At 44.0% G+C, this 19,076-nt stretch overlaps 1 protein-coding gene and 1 long non-coding RNA gene across 5 annotated transcripts in view; both read right to left on the bottom strand.

Moving 5' to 3' along the window:
* parp4 (poly (ADP-ribose) polymerase family, member 4) overlaps positions 1 to 7,539 on the bottom strand; it is a 25,165-nt gene extending 17,626 nt beyond the window's left edge. For all 4 annotated transcript variants that reach the window (XM_034561092.1, XM_034561091.1, XM_034561090.1 and 1 more), the window contains exons 1-10: positions 7,406 to 7,539; positions 4,759 to 4,886; positions 4,426 to 4,654; positions 3,996 to 4,095; positions 3,511 to 3,589; positions 3,315 to 3,419; positions 2,711 to 2,875; positions 2,270 to 2,407; positions 1,980 to 2,150; positions 1 to 30 (exon numbers count right to left, since the gene is read on the bottom strand). The exon at positions 1 to 30 is cut by the window's left edge and continues 122 nt beyond it. In XM_034561092.1, the coding sequence (XP_034416983.1) occupies positions 1 to 30; positions 1,980 to 2,150; positions 2,270 to 2,407; positions 2,711 to 2,875; positions 3,315 to 3,419; positions 3,511 to 3,589; positions 3,996 to 4,095; positions 4,426 to 4,654; positions 4,759 to 4,884 (1,143 nt within the window). In that variant the 5' untranslated portion in view covers positions 4,885 to 4,886; positions 7,406 to 7,539. The remainder of the gene's footprint in view (positions 31 to 1,979; positions 2,151 to 2,269; positions 2,408 to 2,710; positions 2,876 to 3,314; positions 3,420 to 3,510; positions 3,590 to 3,995; positions 4,096 to 4,425; positions 4,655 to 4,758; positions 4,887 to 7,405) is intronic.
* A 1,475-nt stretch (positions 7,540 to 9,014) lies between these two features.
* LOC117750961 lies at positions 9,015 to 10,224 on the bottom strand. Its single transcript, XR_004611834.1, has 3 exons — positions 10,113 to 10,224; positions 9,292 to 9,420; positions 9,015 to 9,117 (listed from the first exon to the last, which is right to left on the bottom strand). It is a non-coding gene; the product is annotated as an uncharacterized LOC117750961 (long non-coding RNA).
* Between the last annotated feature and the right edge of the window lie 8,852 nt (positions 10,225 to 19,076).

Consider the following 19,076-nt stretch of genomic DNA (forward strand, 5'->3'; position numbering starts at 1 on the left):
CTCGCTCACGTTCAGGACGTCTCGGATCAACTGCACCAGCAGAAAGGATTAGTTAGCCTGTGTGTGTGTGTGTGTGTGTGTGTGTGTGTGTGTGTGTGTGTGTGTGTGTGTGTGAATGAGCAAACAATCAATTCCCTGCGTCGACTCTCTCGTTGATATTTCGTGGTCAAAGAGTAAAAATGTGAAACAAAATAAGACGGATTAGGTCGCATTATTTTATGATAGCAGAGGTTTTTAATTACCATACATTAACTGCAATGAATGCACATTTTAAGATGTTATATGTTTATGTGCTTACACAATGTTGAAGAGCTAAGATGGCTTTTGCATGCAATCCCTCAACGGGGAAAGAAAACATGACAATTATGACAAATAATGCGTTGTGCGTGTCTGTGTGTGCGTTGTGCGTGTCTGAGTGTGTGTACGTGTCTGTGTGTGTGTGCGTTGTGCGTGTCTGAGTGTGTGTACGTGTCTGTGTGTGCGTGTCTGAGTGTGTGCGTTGTGCGTGTCTGAGTGTGTGTGCGTGTCTGTGTGTGTGTGCGTGTCTGTGTGTGTGTGCGTGTCTGTGTGTGTGTGCGTGTCTGAGTGTGTGTACGTGTCTGAGTGTGTGTGCGTGTCTGTGTGTGTGTGCGTGTCTGAGTGTGTGTGCGTGTCTGTGTGTGTGTGCATGTCTGTGTCTGTGTGTGTGTCTGTGTGTGCGTGTCTGAGTGTGTGTGCATGTCTGTGTGTGTGTGTGCGTGTCTGTGTGTGTGTGTGCGTGTCTGTGTGTGTGTCTGTGTGTGTGTGTCTGTGTGTGTGTGTGCGTGTCTGTGTGTGTGTGTGCGTGTCTGTGTGCGTGTCTGTGTGTGTGTGTCTGTGTGTGTGTGTGCGTGTCTGTCTGTGTGTGCGTGTCTGTCTGTGTGTGCGTGTCTGTCTGTGTGTGCGTGTCTGTGTGTGCGTTGTGCGTGTCTGTGTGTGTGTGCGTGTCTGAGTGTGTGTGCATGTCTGTGTGTGTCTGTGTGTGTGTGTCTGTGTGTGTGTCTGTGTGTGCGTGTCTGTCTGTGTGTGTGTGTCTGTGTGTGCTTTGTGCGTGTCTGTGTGTGTGTGTCTGTGTGTGTGTGTGTGCGTGTCTGTGTGTGTGTGCGTGTCTGAGAGTGTGTGCATGTCTGTGTGTGTGTGTGCGTGTCTGTGTGTGTGTGTCTGTGTGTGTGTGTGCGTGTCTGTCTGTGTGTGCGTGTCTGTCTGTGTTGTGCGTGTCTGTCTGTGTGTGCGTGTCTGAGTGTGTTGTGCGTGTCTGAGTGTGTGTACGTGTCTGAGTGAGTGTGTGTGCGTGTCTGAGTGTGTGTACGTGTCTGAGTGTGTTGTGCGTGTCTGAGTGTGTGTGTGTGTCTGAGTGTGTGTACGTGTCTGAGTGAGTGTGTGTGCGTGTCTGAGTGTGTGTACGTGTCTGAGTGAGTGTGTGTGCGTGTCTGAGTGTGTGTACGTGTCTGAGTGTGTGTGCGTGTCTGAGTGTGTGTGCGTGTCTGAGTGTGTGTGCGTGTCTGAGTGTGTGCGTGTGTCTGAGTGTGTGTGCGTGTCTGAGTGTGTGTACGTGTCTGAGTGTGTGTACGTGTCTGAGTGTGTGTGCGTGTCTGAGTGTGTTGTGCGTGTCTGAGTGTGTGCGTGTGTCTGAGTGTGTGTGCGTGTCTGAGTGTGTGTACGTGTCTGAGTGTGTGTATGTGTCTGAGTGAGTGTGTGTGCGTGTCTGAGTGTGTGTACGTGTCTGAGTGTGTGTGCGTGTCTGAGTGTGTGTGCGTGTCTGAGTGTGTTGTGCGTGTCTGAGTGTGTGCGTGTGTCTGAGTGTGTGTACGTGTCTGAGTGTGTGTACGTGTCTGAGTGTGTGTACGTGTCTGAGTGTGTGTGCGTGTCTGAGTGTGTGTACGTGTCTGAGTGTGTTGTGCGTGTCTGAGTGTGTTGTGCGTGTCTGAGTGTGTGTGTGTGTCTGAGTGTGTGTGCGTTACCTGACAGAGGTCCAGCTTCTGTGAGATGAGCTGGGCGGTGGACGGGTTCTGGAGGGGCGTCGTGTGCGGCAGCAGGATGTAGACCTCGTCGGGGATACACGGGACCTCGGAGGGGTCCGCCTCCCTCAGCTTCCTCTGGGCCTGAAGCAACAGGCCCTCCACCCTGCTCACCTACACACACACACACACACACACACACACACACACACACACACACACACACACACACACGTTAGACAGCTGAAGTCGCCTCCAGCAGACCGAGGCGTGAGCGACGGGGACGCCCGTACATCGCTGAGGCTGAGCTTGTGGATCGGCACTCGGAGGACGTTGCCTAGGCGACCCAGGGCCTCGGTCCACAGCAGCTCCACGAACACGCCCACTTCCCGCGATAGGCTCGCCGTGTTCAGCTTCTCCTCCAGCAGCAGCTGCCAATCAAACGAGGCACCAGGAAGACAATTAACCGTCTGGCTCCTTCAAGGCTTCAGACGTCACAACAACACGATCAACACCCCGCGAAAATAAGAGGCCATCGACGTGTAAACACCGGTTTAGAGTCTATGATGTAGAAACAGACATGAAAATGATTACGTTATTTCAGCTTTTTAAATTTTTTTAATTATTGCATAATTAACATATTTAAATGCTACAGACATTTGAATATACTGCCTTAAACACACACACACACACACACACACACACACAGACTAAGTGCAGCGAGTGTGTCGAACCTGCTGGAGGGGGGCAGAGCCCAGGTGGGGGGGGGCCTGCTGAGGGGTGTTGGTCAGCTGCAGACCGCTGGCCAGCAGGGTCTCTCTCTGGGCCCCGTAGACCTGCACAGCTTCCTCCGAGGTGGACAGGAACACCAGCGTGTCCCTCGCCGCCGCCGCCGCCCTCTGTCAGCGTGACATTTTAAAGGTTATTAGCGTGATCTGATTGGTTGTTACTCAAAATAAAAACTTCGGATGGAGGTCTGAATGCTCTCTGGCAGAAGCTTCTTCAGGTGTATGAGGAGGACATTCTGAATACCTTTGAACCTCATTTTACTGTGAGGACATAATACACTTAAAGTAGAGAATATGATGAACCGGTCACAAAGGAATAAAAGGTCTTTACCAACAAAAACATGTAATATGTCAACAGAAACAATAAATGATGACAACAAACGCAGATAAACGAGGATGACGAGCGGGCAAGACGTTAAAAGTGATAAATATTAATACGACAGGTCGATGCAGTGGGGACTGAAACAACTTTACCCGGCTCTCAACAATGATTAATATTTCAAAATGTCTATTCATGTGAGAGCTGACGAGCATTCATACGACTTCCTACCTTGGTGGATGCGTCGTCCCTCCAGTACTGGGCCACGCGGTACCTCCGTCCCGTCTCCCCTCTGCAGCTCTGCAGCTCCAGCACACACCAGGTGGCGCTGTTCGCCTTTACAACCACGCACAACGTAGTTAATGTATAATTAATGTCGTTTCCAGCTGGGTTGTAGAAAAAGCTCAAATTGAGATCGCAGCGTTACCTTTTCGAAGATCGAATACTTCGCCACCTGGAAGTTCTGCGGGTACGTCGGGAGATCGGAATCGGATTCAGTGTAAATTCTGTAAAAATAAAAAAAATTGACGACAAAAAAAAAAAACAATGCGAAAGATCAACGCAAACATATATGAAACGTCACTTTGTGGTGCGTTTCTACGACAAAAGGAAACGTCAGCTTCAAAATGTACAGCATTGAGATCTAAATCCCCCCATATAAAGATTCTTTATAGGGGGACGCAGACTGAGTGAGTGACAGCTCCTCTCTGCGGCTCCGTCCAATCAGGCTTTTGAGCAAGGCCACGCCCCCTTTAGCTAGGCCCCGCCCCTTTATTGCAACTATGTCAAAAAGCTGCACCACTTTGAAAATGCTCCAGGAACGTCTTCTTAACAACGTCACCTGTGCAATGGACCTCACTCTACCGTGCTAACCCGTCCTAGGACTAACACGAGGACCGTGGAGGTTCTCACCTGAACCCCCCCACGACCTCTCCGCCCTTCGCCTTCAGGCCGACGGCGTCCACGGGCTTCACCGGGTCTCTGGGCGGCTCGGCGGCCGCTTCTTTGAACTCTACGAGACAGGAGCACAAAGAAATTAGACACGGCTCATGCCGCTTGTTCTGCAATGCATTCATGCATCAGCGCTGGTCTGCAGAGTACACACACACACACACACACACACACACACATATATAAATAAATATGCAGTTTGTCTGATTTCAAAGCAAGAATCCACCAAATCAGCGGTTTTATTCTTATTAATCTCGAACTCTGATGCAAAGCATTCATTTGTTTGGTTGTTTCTGAACAGCGTTTTCTAGACATCACCCGTCACGTCCTCCTAAAGTTATTATATTATTATTATTATGATACGGTTTGCTCATCAATGTGAGGACGATACCTTGACGCGCGAGCGGCACTTGTGTCGCCGAGGAGGGAGGAAGAGGAGGAAGAGGAGGCGAGGAGGCCGAGGCGGCGTCCAGCCTGTAGTCGTCCACGGGCAGGAGGAGGCCTCTCTCCACACAGCTGTACACGTAGTCCAGCCCGACCACCGGCGTGCGGTGCTTCTGGATGCCGCGCAGCCGGTTGGAGCTCAGGTCGGACACGTCGCCGGTCACGATCAGAGAGCACTGTGGGTAAAGACGGGGGGGGGGGGGGGGGGGGGGTTACGATACACGGATCACTCTGGAGGATGGATTTAGATTCTTAAATAAAAGACGTGATGACGTCTGACCTGTTTGTTGACCACGTAGGAGACTTTGCCTCCGTTCTCCGTTACGGCCGATTTCAGCTTCTTCTTCTCCTTGAAGGGCAAATTCTTCAGCTCCAAGAGCACAAAGCAGTGCTCGAACACAGCCATACCTGGTGGGAGATATCATATATATTATAATATATATATATATATAACCAAGTCTCCTCCTTTCTTCACTGTAACAACCTTCTAGACCCCCACCAGTCTGGATTCAAGACAGGCCACTCAACAGAGACTGCCCTCCTTGCTGTCTCTGAGCAGCTTCACACTGCTAGAGCAGCCTTTCTCTCCTCTGTCCTCATCCTTCTAGACCTTTCCGCTGCCTTTGACACAGTGAACCACCAGATCCTCTTGTCCTCCCTCCAGGACCTGGTATCTCAGGCACCGCGCTCTCACTCTTCTCATCCTACCTCACCGACCGCTCTTACCGGGTAACCTGGAGAGGATCTGTGTCTGAGCCCCTCTGACTACTGGGGTCCCTCAGGGCTCAGTCCTTGGTCCTCTTCTCTTCTCTCTGTACATCAATTCTCTCGGCTCTGTCATTCGCTCGCATGGCTTCACCTACCACAGCTATGCTGACGACACCCAACTGATCCTCTCGTTTCCCCAATCCGAAACACAGGTAGCAGCACAAATCTCTGCCTGTCTGACTGACATCTCTCAGTGGATGTCTGACTGACATCTCTCAGTGGATGTCTGACTGACATCTCTCAGTGGATGTCTGACTGACATCTCTCAGTGGATGTCCGCTCACCACCTGAAAATTAACCCGGACAAGACTGAACTTCTTCTCCTTCCAGGAAAAGGCTCTCCCACCCACGACCTATCTATTAACTTCAACAACTCAGTGCTGGTTCCGACTCCGACTGCCAGGAACCTCGGTGTGACGCTCGACAGTCAACTCTCCCTGACTGCCGACATTACCGCAACAACACGCTCCTGTAGGTACATGCTGTACAACATCAGGAGAATACGACCCCTTCTCACTCAGAAGGCGGCACAGGTTCTGGTCCAGGCTCTGGTCCAGGTCCTGGTCCAGGCTCTGGTCATCTCACGTCTAGACTACTGTAACTCCTCCTTCAGGTCTACATGCTAATGCCATTCGACCTCTACAGCTCATCCAGAATGCAGCTGCTCGACTGGTCTTCAACCGACCGAAATTTACCCACAATCCTCCGCTCCTCCGCGACCTTCACTGGTTACCGGTGGCTGCAGCATCCGCTTCAAAACATTGGTACTTGGGTACCGTGCTGCGAACAGATCGGGTCCGGTCTACACCCAGGACATGGTCTAACCGTACACCCAGGACATGGTCAAACCGTACACCCCAGCCCGTTCACTTCGCTCGGCTTCTGCCAATCTGCTTGTAGCTCCTTCACTTCGAGCTAAATCACGACTGTTTGCTGTGCTGGCTCCTCATTGGTGGAACGAGCTCCCCATTGACATCAGGACAGCAGAAAGTCTCTACATCTTCCGGCGCAAACGAAAAACACATCTTTTTCGACTATACCTTGAATAGGTAGCACTTAAATGCCGTAGTAGCACTTAAATGTCCCTTACCGATAGCACTTTAGTAGCACTTAAATGTCTCTTACTGATAGCACTCTGTAGTTTAACTTTATTGAAGAAATTGTACTTGCTTGATTCTTGTTGTTCTGAGTTTGGACTCATGGTTTAATGCACTTATTGTAAGTCGCTTTGGATAAAAGCGTCAGCTAAATGACATGTAATGTAATGTAATGTAATATATATATATATATATATACACATACATACACACATACATACAATGTAATATATATATAATACAAAGTCTTCAGCTCCAAGAGAACAGAGCAGTGCTCGAACACAGCCATGCCTGGTGGGAGATATCATATATATTATAAAAATGATATATATAATATATATATATATATATTTATTATAAAAATATATATAATAAAAAAAATATATATATTTTTTTTAAAATAATATATATATATATATATATATATATATATATATATATATATATATTATATATACAAATAATTCAGCTTAAATTATTGTAAAATGTTGTATATAATATATTTAATATTATATGTAATAATATATTATACAATAATAGCTACAGAATTCCTAAAGATAGGTAACAATAATAATATAGCAGAGTAAAATAACTACAGTAAATAAGTTGTATTTCTTGATACACAAAAGATTAGTTTGTGTGTGCATGCGTGTGTTCACGTGTGTGTGTTCACGTGTGTGTGTTCACGTGCGTGTGCATGTGTGTGTTCACGTGTGCGTGTGCATGTGTGTGTTCATGCGTGTGTGTGCATGTCGGTTGTGGCAAGATATAACTCACAATGCCCCCCCCCCCACACACACACACACACGCGCGCGCGCATGCGCGCGCTCACACAGGCCACACCCACACCTAAAAGGTGGAGCTGCTGGGAAATAAACGAAGCGAACTTTCAATAAGCATTGTTGACCCACATTTCACCGGAAGTAGAGGAGACCAATAAACGGTGTCAAATAAAAGCGAAACTTTGTAACCTTTTAACAACTTAAAGAAGAGAGTAGCCGCTAGTGTAAACGTGACGTCACCTGACGTGTAATTAAATGACTGCATGGAGGTGTACTTAACCGTAAAGGTGCAGAAGACGCTCCCGAGGCTGCTGTCAGAAGCTGCAGCGTGACTTTGAGTCCCGAGTCAGCGAAAGAGTGGAACAATAAAAGGCGTCAACACAGAAACCAGCGTCACCGACGTTTCATGTTCCTGTGCGCTTGTGCTTTTCAAAATAAAAGCTCGCGACGGGTTAATTCTGTACTTTAGTAAAGGTTGAAATGATATGATACGCATGTACTCCATTGTATGTTACAGTCCTGAATAATAATAAAGAAATCAGTATTATCAGCTAAATGTAGCTTATGAACTTTTCATATAAAATATGAAAAGTGATGCAGAATGGCTCCTTTCAGTGTATAATAGAATACAATATTATTCTCTTTTTATCACTAATAAATACATGCATTTTAATGTTTTCGTTCGTCAATGTGGAGCCAGTTTGATATATTTTGCATACTACACTTATTGTATGTGTAAAAAGTAACTATACGTGCTTAAAACGATTTAACTTTGTGAAGTGAATAGCTCAATATTTCTTTAGTATAAAAGTATAAAATAGCAAAGTATAGAAATACTCAAGAACAATTATACTTCAGTACAGTATAAATGTATATTCCACCACTTCTTTCACAGGAAGCTAATGATCACTATCATAATGAAAACATGTTAAACAATTAAAACATTAAAGTGCTGCAGCTCTTAATGTATCAAAACTAGCTTAAATATAATGTTATTGCATGTTAATTGTTTTATTCACGTGTCGCAATCCAGTGACACACCGAATAATGTCCAGGAAGAAGTAACTTTTTTTAATTTAAAGTGAATGTCCCACTATTTGGGGGGTTAGTCTGAGTTGCTTTCTTGCAGGGAGGGGGGCCACTTTGCCACCTGGCTTTTATGTTGAAAAGAAAAGGAAGTGGTCTCACGGTCGGTTGCTGTGACTTGACTTGAGTTAATCAAGAGGCTGGCTTCCGGGTTCAGAGCAAACCGTCATAAATTCCCGTTAACCACGTGGGCTGCTCTGTTTACAGCAGCAGCCGGAAGGCCGCGCTGCCCCCTGCTGGTGGAAGAGCGGAGCTACAACCACAGACACTAACGTACATTCCATGTAAAGGTGTATAAAGATATTTGGAGCATGAACATATTGTGAGTAGATATAAAACATCGAGTACTGGTTATACTAATGTATATTATATATTATATTATATATTATAACTTATGCTTCGGGAGGTTTTAAAATAATAACAATGTAGTTTTTCACACATTGTATTTTTAACCCAAATATCTGCCCTAGAATATAAAGATTAATTATTTAAAGACAGCCACATTAGTTTAATTAGTTGTGTCTACGTTGTGTGTGTGTGTAGAGCAGGAAATGACACGTCTCCATCAAAGACGGGAGACGTGTGGAGACCAAACACAGTTATTAAAGCACCTTCTGAGAGCCTGAAACACCTGCAGCGGCGTGAAATCAAATGATCTGGAATCAAAACGATGGGAACACAAAGGTTTTTTTTTTTTCCGGCGCTTTGATTTCGGAGCAGTCTGGTGACTCTGGAAGTGACACACTGAGAATACGACTCGGTAGTCGCTGTTGTTGTTGTTGTTTGGGTTTGTTTGTTTATTCAAAAAGGAGTGAAGATGCAAAACAGCGAACGCAGGAATTGTTTTGGAGAAGAACAGCGGAGGACCCGGTGTTATGAATCCACAGTTCTTCAAATGGCTCCTCGCTGCAGGAACAACAAAAAAGATGTTAACATATTGTACGTTTGAAAAACATAAATCACAGATTATTTTCTGTAACTTTGAAATCTCATATTTTCTCCCTCTGTGTGAATATAAAAGGTGAAGCCCAGGATGTGTTGTTGCGTATGAGACGACGAGTGGAGCTGAGTGGCAAGCACCTTTAAAAAGGTGCCTTTCAGAGCATGTGATTGAGGGATTGACTCCACACGGCTCTCAACATGGCGACGTCCAGCGCTGCTAGCATAGCCAACGTTGGCAGCAGTGCAGACGGGGCTGACGGCGTTCACCTGAGGGGGAATTTACATAAAGCATCGTTTGTATTAATGCTGATATCACACCTTTAAACCATCCATCAATCAACCAATCACGCGGGACACAGACGATTAATGAACGGGATAATTGCGCAACAACGCAACCGTCATGCAACGCCGTGACTTCATAGTATCACCTTATTACGCAAACGAGCGTTACAAATCTTCAGCTCCGACAGGTGTGAGCCACAAGGGGGCGTCTCTGACTCACTGAGTTGCGTTTTATGTTGTTGTGTTCAAAAAATAAATAAAAAGAAGCTCTAAAAAGAAAATGTGCGTCTAGACTAGAGTGATGTAAATAATAAGTTAGATGGAAGAAACATAGAGACACGAGAATATACTCTGGCACGAGAAGAAGGAAGAAAGAAAGAAATGTGAGTTGTATTGATGGCGTGAGCTGCGGGAGGCGTGGGCCGCGGGGAGTGTTTTGTGTCCAATAAAAAAAAAAAAAGAAGAATTTAAAAAAAAGACACAGCGGAGGACAATTTGGACCGCAGTCAGAGGAAACGCTTTGGATCGACGGGGCGAGCAGCAGGAAGACGGCTCATCACAGCCGGAGCTTCACAGCGCCCTGTGATTACTAAACTGGAAGGAACAGAACGGAATCAACAGCGAATGGCACACACACACGCACACACACGCACACACACACACGCACGCACACACACAGTTGTTGTTGTCGCCTCTCAGATACATCTTCTCAGCCCATAAATCATCTTCCTCTGCACACGGCCCCCGGCGGTTCCCTCAACTTTTCCTTTCCGACTCCCGCATGCGCCGGACGACACTCCCGCCTGAGTGTTGGTTTTAAGTGGGGGCGTTACCGCCCCCCCCCCTCCTTCTCTGAGCATGCCACGTGACACATGTTGAGTGAGTCAGCTTCGCTGGGAGCCAAAGGGCCGACGCAGGAGCTCTGAGTCGGCTCTCCGGAGCGCTGCATGCTCTTCAACACGACACGAACCACGAACGCAATTTACATTTCGTGTCGCTTTTTTTTTTCCCCCCCCAAAATTAATTTCCACTTTGCAAAAACGTGGGTTTGTTTGTGTTGTTGCGCAGAGCACTTCCGGTCTGCGGCATAATCACCTGGGGGGACATTTCCTCACGTTGCACAAATTGTATGTTGCATAATGAGAATTTAGTTGTTTTGTTTTTTTTCTTTCAAAAAAGCAAAATGCTTTTAGTTGCTTGTGCGTGTGTGCGTGTGTGTGTGTGTGTGTGTGTGTGTGTGTGTGTGTGTGTGCTTTGAGCTATTAAAACAGCAGCCAGAGGGTCTATGAGCGGAACGCGTCGATACCTTTAAAGATCAACTTAAAAGCTACAAATTAGCTACAATGTAATTTTTTTATTGAAACAGCATACATTCTCATTTGTAAAGATATAAATATAAACAATGACGATTAAAACCATTTGGAAAAGGTGGAAAAGGTTAATAGACGTTGGAGGCTGGTGAGAAGTTACAAAAGTATATTAAGATGCTCTTTGAATTTGAATTAATTAATTTGTATGTAACGTATCAAACTTGTGTGTTACGTTTGTTTTTTTAGTGACTTATGTGATGTTTTTTGTTAGATTTAAACAAAATGCACCAATTTACGTTAGAAATGTCTTTATTTATCGAAAGGAAAAGACAAAACATCGATAAATATGAGTCAACACACGTGGAGTCACGAGTGACTCCTCCCTCTTTGGGGTCTTTTCTTTGGGTTCATAACCTCTTTAAATGTGCGTGTGAATACACCCCAATGATACATGCATTCCTTTTAATTAATTTATAAGCATTCACACTTATATAACTCATGTTTCTTTCCCTCATTAGGATCATTAGAACATTTTCCCCGGGGTCCACACATGCATGCAGTCAAACATACACACTCATACACAACATATCTCACAGTAGTGAAGTACAGCAAAACAACTAAATTGTCACTTTTTTAAAAAACATTAAGCCAAACACTCGTATCATACAAATAAATAGTTAATTCTTAAAGAACATAAATCCTTGTGACCATCAATTCTCCACCCTGCAGATACGTGCAAAGAAATGTCAAAACTCCCTGCAAATTCAAACTATACCCCTCATCTCTGTTTTCTGAGAAAAAACTGGTAATATTATGCGATTGAGTTGTCATATAATACAGAAGTCATTTAAAGTTGCAATGTTATGATAGTAAAGTCATAATTTTAATGACAATGACGTTATTATTTTAAGATCTGTTTGACCCAGACGTCAACAGAGATGTTTAAATAGTTTTAATCAACACGATTGCTCTGGGTTTGTTTCGCCTCCACCAAATGCTGCAGACAGTCTTGATGCCTTCTGACAAAGTGCTATTTCTGGCCCTGAATCCAATATCACATTTCACCCACGTAGCGCTGCAGCTCCCCGACCGGCCACCAGGGGGAGCTGTGGCTCCTGCGGCCGCGGACACAGGAGACGGTTGGTTAGCGAGAGGATTTCATCCCTCTCACATTCCTTCTTTTGGGAGCCCCATATGGTCATAATTTCCCAGAATACTCGTCACCACCTCACACACTACAGACATTTGTCCTCCCGACTGATTCCATTCATGCAGAGAAAGCGAAGCACATCGGAGCCCCTCCTCCCTCATCTGTCCTCTTTTTTTCCTCCCTCTGTTTTAATGCGTCCTGTGTTCAATGCCACCTGTCTGCTCCCTTTCTCCCCTCCACTGATGCCAGAGTCCAAAATGGAGGAGGCTATTACTGTGGCTTATTAGCTGTGTGGTGCCTGTGCACTTTTATCTCACCTCCTCTGTCGGAGTGTAAACTGCTCCACAAAAAGAGAACGCTCTCACACGCTTAAAGGAAAGGAGGTGATGACACAGACACATCTTTTGAATACACTGTGTGAGCTTATTTTCCATCACTGGCTGAGCTAATGAGCTTTGCTCTGCCCTCAAGAAGCTTGAAGAGCTTTAATCATTTGCCATTGTGACTGACCGACGGCAGCATCTTCCCGGCTTGCTCGCATGTCAGCTGGCTCGCATGCCAACTAGCCAATGTAGCACAGCCAATGTACCACGACCAACTAGGCAATGTACCAGGACCAACTAGCCAATGTACCAGGACCAACTAGCCAATGTACCAGGACCAACTAGCCAATGTACAAGGACCAACTAACCAATGTACCAGGACCAACTAGCCAATGTACCAGAACCAACTAACCAATGTACCAGAACCAACTAACCAATGTACCAGGACCAACTAGCCAATGTACCAGAACCAACTAACCAATGTACCACGACCAACTAGCCAATGTACCAGAACCAACTAACCAATGTACCACGACCAACTAGGCAATGTACCACGACCAACTAGCCAATGTACCAGAACCAACTAACCAATGTACCACGACCAACTAGGCAATGTACCACGACCAACTAGCCAATGTACCAGAACCAACTAACCAATGTACCACGACCAACTAGGCAATGTACCACGACCAACTAGCCAATGTACCAGAACCAACTAACCAATGTACCAGGACCAACTAGCCAATGTACCAGAACCAACTAACCAATGTACCACGACCAACTAGCCAATGTACCAGAACCAACTAACCAATGTACAAGGACCAACTAACCAATGTACCAGAACCAACTAGCCAATGTACAAGGACCAACTAACCAATGTACCAGGACCAACTAGCCAATGTACCAGAACCAACTAACCAATGTATCAGGACCAACTAGCCAATGTACCAGAACCAACTAACCAATGTACCACGACCAACTAGCCAATGTACCAGGACCAACTAGCCAATGTACAAGGACCAACTAGCCAATGTATCACAACCAACTAACCAATGTACCAGGACCAACTAGCCAATGTACCAGAACCAACTAACCAATGTACCAGGACCAACTAACTAATGTACAAGGACCAACTAGCCAATGTACCACGACCAACTAGCCAATGTACCAGAACCAACTAACCAATGTACCAGAACCAACTAACCAATGTACCAGAACCAACTAACCAGTGTACCAGAACCAACTAACCAATGTACCAGAACCAACTAACCAGTGTACCAGAACCAACTAACCAGTGTACCAGAACCAACTAACCAATGTACCACGACCAACTAGCCAATGTACCAGAACCAACTAACCAATGTACCACGACCAACTAGCCAATGTACCAGAACCAACTAACCAATGTACCAGAACCAACTAGCCAATGTACCAGGACCAACTAGCCAATGTACCAGGACCAACTAGCCAATGTACCACAGCCAATGTACCATGACCAACTAGCCAATGTACCATGACCAACTAGCCAATGTACCAGAACCAACTAACCAATGTACCAGGACCAACTAGCCAATGTACAAGGACCAACTAACCAATGTACCAGGACCAACTAGCCAATGTACCAGAACCAACTAACCAATGTATCACGACCAACTAGCCAATGTACCAGGACCAACTAGCCAATGTACCACAGCCAATGTACCATGACCAACTAGCCAATGTACCACAGCCAATGTACCACGACCAACTAGCCAATGTATCATGACCAACTAGCCAATGTACCACGACCAACTAGCAACTCAAAATGACAACAAGGAAACAAAATGATTACAAAGTGACCCAAAAAGGCAACAAAGACATTTACAGCAACTATGAAAAGGGGCAAATGAACCACAAAGAGACACAACTTGACTATGAAGAGACACAAAGCAGCTATAAAGCCACTCAAAATACTAACAGAAACAAAATGGCCACAAAGAGACTAACACATCTACAAATTGATGCAAAACAGCTGCAAAGAGACACAACTATGAAAAGGGTCAAAACAAACAGATGCGAAGTTACTACAAAGAGACACAATAATATTACAAACATACACTGAAGAATATTTGACTGTGCGTTGACAGATAATTACTGGCTATTAGCTGCATTTATTTAAGAGCAAGTAGCTATGGAATTTACAGTAAAATAATAATATTATTATTATTATTAAAATGAGAATTACATACTGTGACTTTATAATCAGTTATGACATCAAATTACTGTGATTCAGAGGTATGGTTCTGTAGCATTGAGCTGTGACTTTGCAGAAAAATACAAAATATGTAATATTAACACTCCGTTTGCTGTGCTGGCTCCTCATTGGTGGAACGAGCTCCCCGTTGACATCAGGACAGGAAGTCTCTACAGACTAAAAACACATCTTAGTGACTACACCTTGAATAGGGAAGGTAGAGCCGTAGTAGCACTTTAGTAGCACTTAAATGTCCCTTACCGATAGCACTTTGTAGTTTAACACTTCAGTAGCACTTAAATGTCTCTTACCGATAGCACTTTGTAGTTTAACACTTTAGCAGCACTTAAATGTCTCTTACCGATAGCACTTTGTAGTTTAACACTTCAGCAGCACTTAAATGTCTCTTACCGATAGCACTTTGTAGTTTAACACTTCAGCAGCACTTAAATGTCTCTTACCGATAGCACTTTGTAGTTTAACACTTTAGCAGCACTTAAATGTCTCTTACCGATAGCACTTTGTAGTTTAACGTTATTGAAGAAATTGTACTTGCTTGATTCTTGTTGTTCTGAGTTTGGACTCATGGTTTAATGCACTTATTGTAAGTTGCTTTGGATAAAAGCATCAGCTAAATGACACGTAATGTAATGTAATGTAATATAATGTACAATATATATAATATCAGATGATTATAGCAGTATGCTGGTGTAGTATTATATATTATTCCAGCATAGTACTCCAATATAGTAGTTATAGTACTCCAGTGTAGTAATAGTACTCCAGTGTAGTACTCCAGTATAATAATAGTACTCCAGTGTAGTACTCCAGTGTAGTAATAGTATTCCAGTATAGTAATAGTACTCCAGTATAGTAATAGTACTCCAGTGTAGTACTCCAGTGTATTAATAGTATTCCAGTATAGTAATAGTACTCCAGTATAGTAATAGTACTCCAGTGTAGTACTAGTACTCCAGTATAGTAATAGTACTCCAGTGTAGTACTCCAGTGTAGTACTCCAGTATAGTAATAGTACTCCAGTGTAGTACTCCAGTGTAGTACTCCAGTGTAGTACTCCAGTACTCCAGTGTAGTACTCCAGTGTAGTACTCCAGTGTAGTACTCCAGTGTAGTAATAGTACTCCAGTGTAGTACTCCAGTGTAATAATAGTACTCCAGTGTAGTACTCCAGTGTAGTACTCCAGTGTAGTACTCCAGTGTAGTAATAGTACTCCAGTGTAGTACTCCAGTGTAGTAATAGTACTCCAGTGTAGTACTCCAGTGTAGTAATAGTACTCCAGTGTAGTACTCCAGTGTAGTACTCCAGTGTAGTAATAGTACTCCAGTGTAGTACTCCAGTGTAATAATAGTACTCCAGTGTAGTACTCCAGTGTAGTACTCCAGTGTAGTAATAGTACTCCAGTGTAGTACTCCAGTGTAGTAATAGTACTCCAGTGTAGTACTCCAGTGTAGTACTCCAGTGTAGTAATAGTACTCCAGTGTAGTAATAGTACTCCAGTGTAGTACTCCAGTGTAGTACTCCAGTGTAGTAATAGTACTCCAGTGTAGTACTCCAGTGTAGTAATAGTACTCCAGTGTAGTACTCCAGTGTAGTACTCCAGTGTAGTAATAGTACTCCAGTGTAGTAATAGTACTCCAGTGTAGTACTCCAGTGTAGTACTCCAGTGTAGTACTCCAGTGTAGTAATAGTACTCCAGTGTAGTACTCCAGTGTAGTACTCCAGTGTAGTAATAGTACTCCAGTGTAGTAATAGTACTCCAGTGTAGTACTCCAGTGTAGTACTCCAGTGTAGTAATAGTACTCCAGTGTAGTACTCCAGTGTAGTACTCCAGTGTAGTATTTCCTTCCTCCACATTGAATTCACTGCTGTGTTCCGTACTGTGAACATCACACTGAAAGCCTGTGAAGTGATAATAGTGTAATGTATCGTGAAATACTGTTAAACACTCTCAATAATTTACAGTGAGCATAAAATGACGACAATAACGAGCAAAACAACAACGGCGAGAACAAAAACACAGAATAATTGACTTCCTTTTTGCTCGTCTCAGAATCCACGCATGGCTTTAAGGGCGTTAATTATGTCTTTGCTCTCGTCAGATGATATTGAGCTCAGATGAAGTTGCTTTTTAAAAAAATCACACAACAACAAACGGGAGGTCCCGCCCCTCCAGTTCCTGCAGCATAGCTTTCAGCTGATTGCTTTGCACAGTACAATGATCATAGCAGTCGGCGTTAATATCGGTTGAGCTCTGAAGGAAAGAGAAAGAAGAGCTGTGGCGACTAAAAGGGAAAGCTTTTATGTTTTGAAGGAGCGGGGGAACAAGTGCTGCAGGTCCATTTTTAAATCCTTGTTGACATCCTTTCCCGTTTGAATGTGAACAGACAGCGTGTCCAGTCCGGAGAGAGGAGGTGAACCGATGCCTACACACTCTCTCATCTATGTATACATCTCTTTTATTGAGAGTTTAAAAAAAAAAGAGAAAAGAAGGAAAGATCAAATTGTCACATCGTAATCCGTCAAAAGTGCCGTCTGCAAAGCGCGACGGCGTGTTCGTCGCGAGTCCAGTCGTGACCCCTCTTTGAATGGATGCTCGTGAGTTGAAGATCACCGGGAATTATGAAAGGAACCGGCTTCACGGTCAAACGGTGTGCGTCGCAAAGTGAAAAGTGTGAAAAAAAAATAATTTGTGGGTCCATTGCGCAATTTCTTCATCATCTGTGGAGTACATTGATCATTTCAGTCCAGCTGTCCATAAACTCTCTTAAATCGCACTTTGATTGACGCTCTCTCAGTCCGACCATTGTCCTCCAGTGAGTCAGTGAGTAATATCTCCATTCTTAAGTATACGGCGGAGCATTTGAGCCCTGCTCGTGGTTTGAAAGGTCTCACTTAAGATTCATAAGCAGTATTGCTCTTTGAACGAGGGGTTCGCATGTGGTCAACAGCATCAAACCGCCAGGCGAGGTTATATTTCCGGCACATTTTTGAGTGGCAGCGTCTTTTGTGTCTGAATAATAGCACAAATAACTTATCAGAAAGGCGCCTGTTGCAGATTACTGAATGTGTGTCATGCACCTTTGGCCCCGACTGCAGAGCCTGAAATCCAAATTGTTATTATTAGTCAACTTGGACACAAAGCATGTTAACAGACAATGAACCTCCTTGTCAAGGAAAAAAACCTGCAAATTACCCAACGGCCATTGCAGTTCTGCATCATGGAGCACTAATGAAAGCCCCGGAGATAAAAATTAAGGTACAGGTGCGAAACACCTCCGGGGAACGAGGTCGCTCAAATTCGTTTCAGAGATTCCCAGTCAGACAAAAGCACAGCGAGCGGTGAAATCTGACTCCTCCTGCCAAACACTATTAAATTGGCTCATTTTGTCTCCGCTCTCACTCGCTTGCCAAGTTTCTGATAACATATTCAATATAAAGCTGGCAGCAAATTAATGGCTCCTGACATAATAAACAAAACTCGATAGCGTTCGCTTCGCCCGCGGGTGTGAAAGCAGTTGATTTCATAAATAATGGCAATGGACTGTCGATATCTGTAGTTAACAAGGAACAACCGGAAAGAGATTTTATGACCAAACTGTATATGAGTATTTACATATATTTCTGTTTGACAAAATATAAGATAATTGAGAGGAAAAGCTTGTAGTTTGTTTACTTCCCTACATTGATCTAGACCTGAGACCTGTACCCACGGACCCAGGGGTCCAAAGTGTCAGGGCCTCCCCTGGTGTTCACCTCCAATATGTCAATTAAAGAGACACGAACCAACCAGGATGAGAGTCAATATGACCACAAAGAAACATAAGATAACTACTGAAAAGGGGCAAAACAACCGGACAAAAATGAACTATAACACAAGAATTGTTTTCCAAAGTGACAAAAAATTACAAACAATAGATGTAAACAGCTGCAAAAAGATATAAAGAGACTCACCACGAATATGAAAACAGGCAAAAGAACCAAAAGACCACAAAGAGACATAATGCAACTACAAAGGGGATTAAGAGGACCGTGAAGAGACACACAGCCACTACAAAGAGACACAAATTAACTACAAAGATACATAAAATAACTACATAGAGACACAAAATGACAATGAAGAGACACACAATTAATATAAAAAGACACAAAGGGACTACAAAGAGATACAAAGCAACTGAAAAGAGACATAAAGCAACTACAAAGGGGCTTAAGAGGACCATGAAGAGACACACAACCACTACAATGAGACACAAATCAAGTACAAAGATACATAAAATGACTACATAGAGACACAAAATGACAATGAAGAGACACAATTAATATAAAAAGACACAAAAGGACTACAAAGAGATACAACGCAACTACAAATAGACTAAAAATAACTACACAGACACAAAATGACAATGAAGAGACACAAAGCAACTACAAAGAGACTCAAAATGACTACAAAGAGACACAAAATGACTACAAAGAGACACAAAGTGACTACAAAGAGACACAAAATGACTACAAAGAGACACAAAAGGACCACGAAGAGACACAAAATGACTACAAAGAGCTACAAAGAGACACAAAAGGACTACAAAGAGACACAAAATGACTAC

The sequence above is a fragment of the Cyclopterus lumpus genome, chromosome 21, assembly GCF_009769545.1.
Source record: "Cyclopterus lumpus isolate fCycLum1 chromosome 21, fCycLum1.pri, whole genome shotgun sequence".
NCBI classification, from domain to species: Eukaryota; Metazoa; Chordata; class Actinopteri; order Perciformes; family Cyclopteridae; genus Cyclopterus; species Cyclopterus lumpus.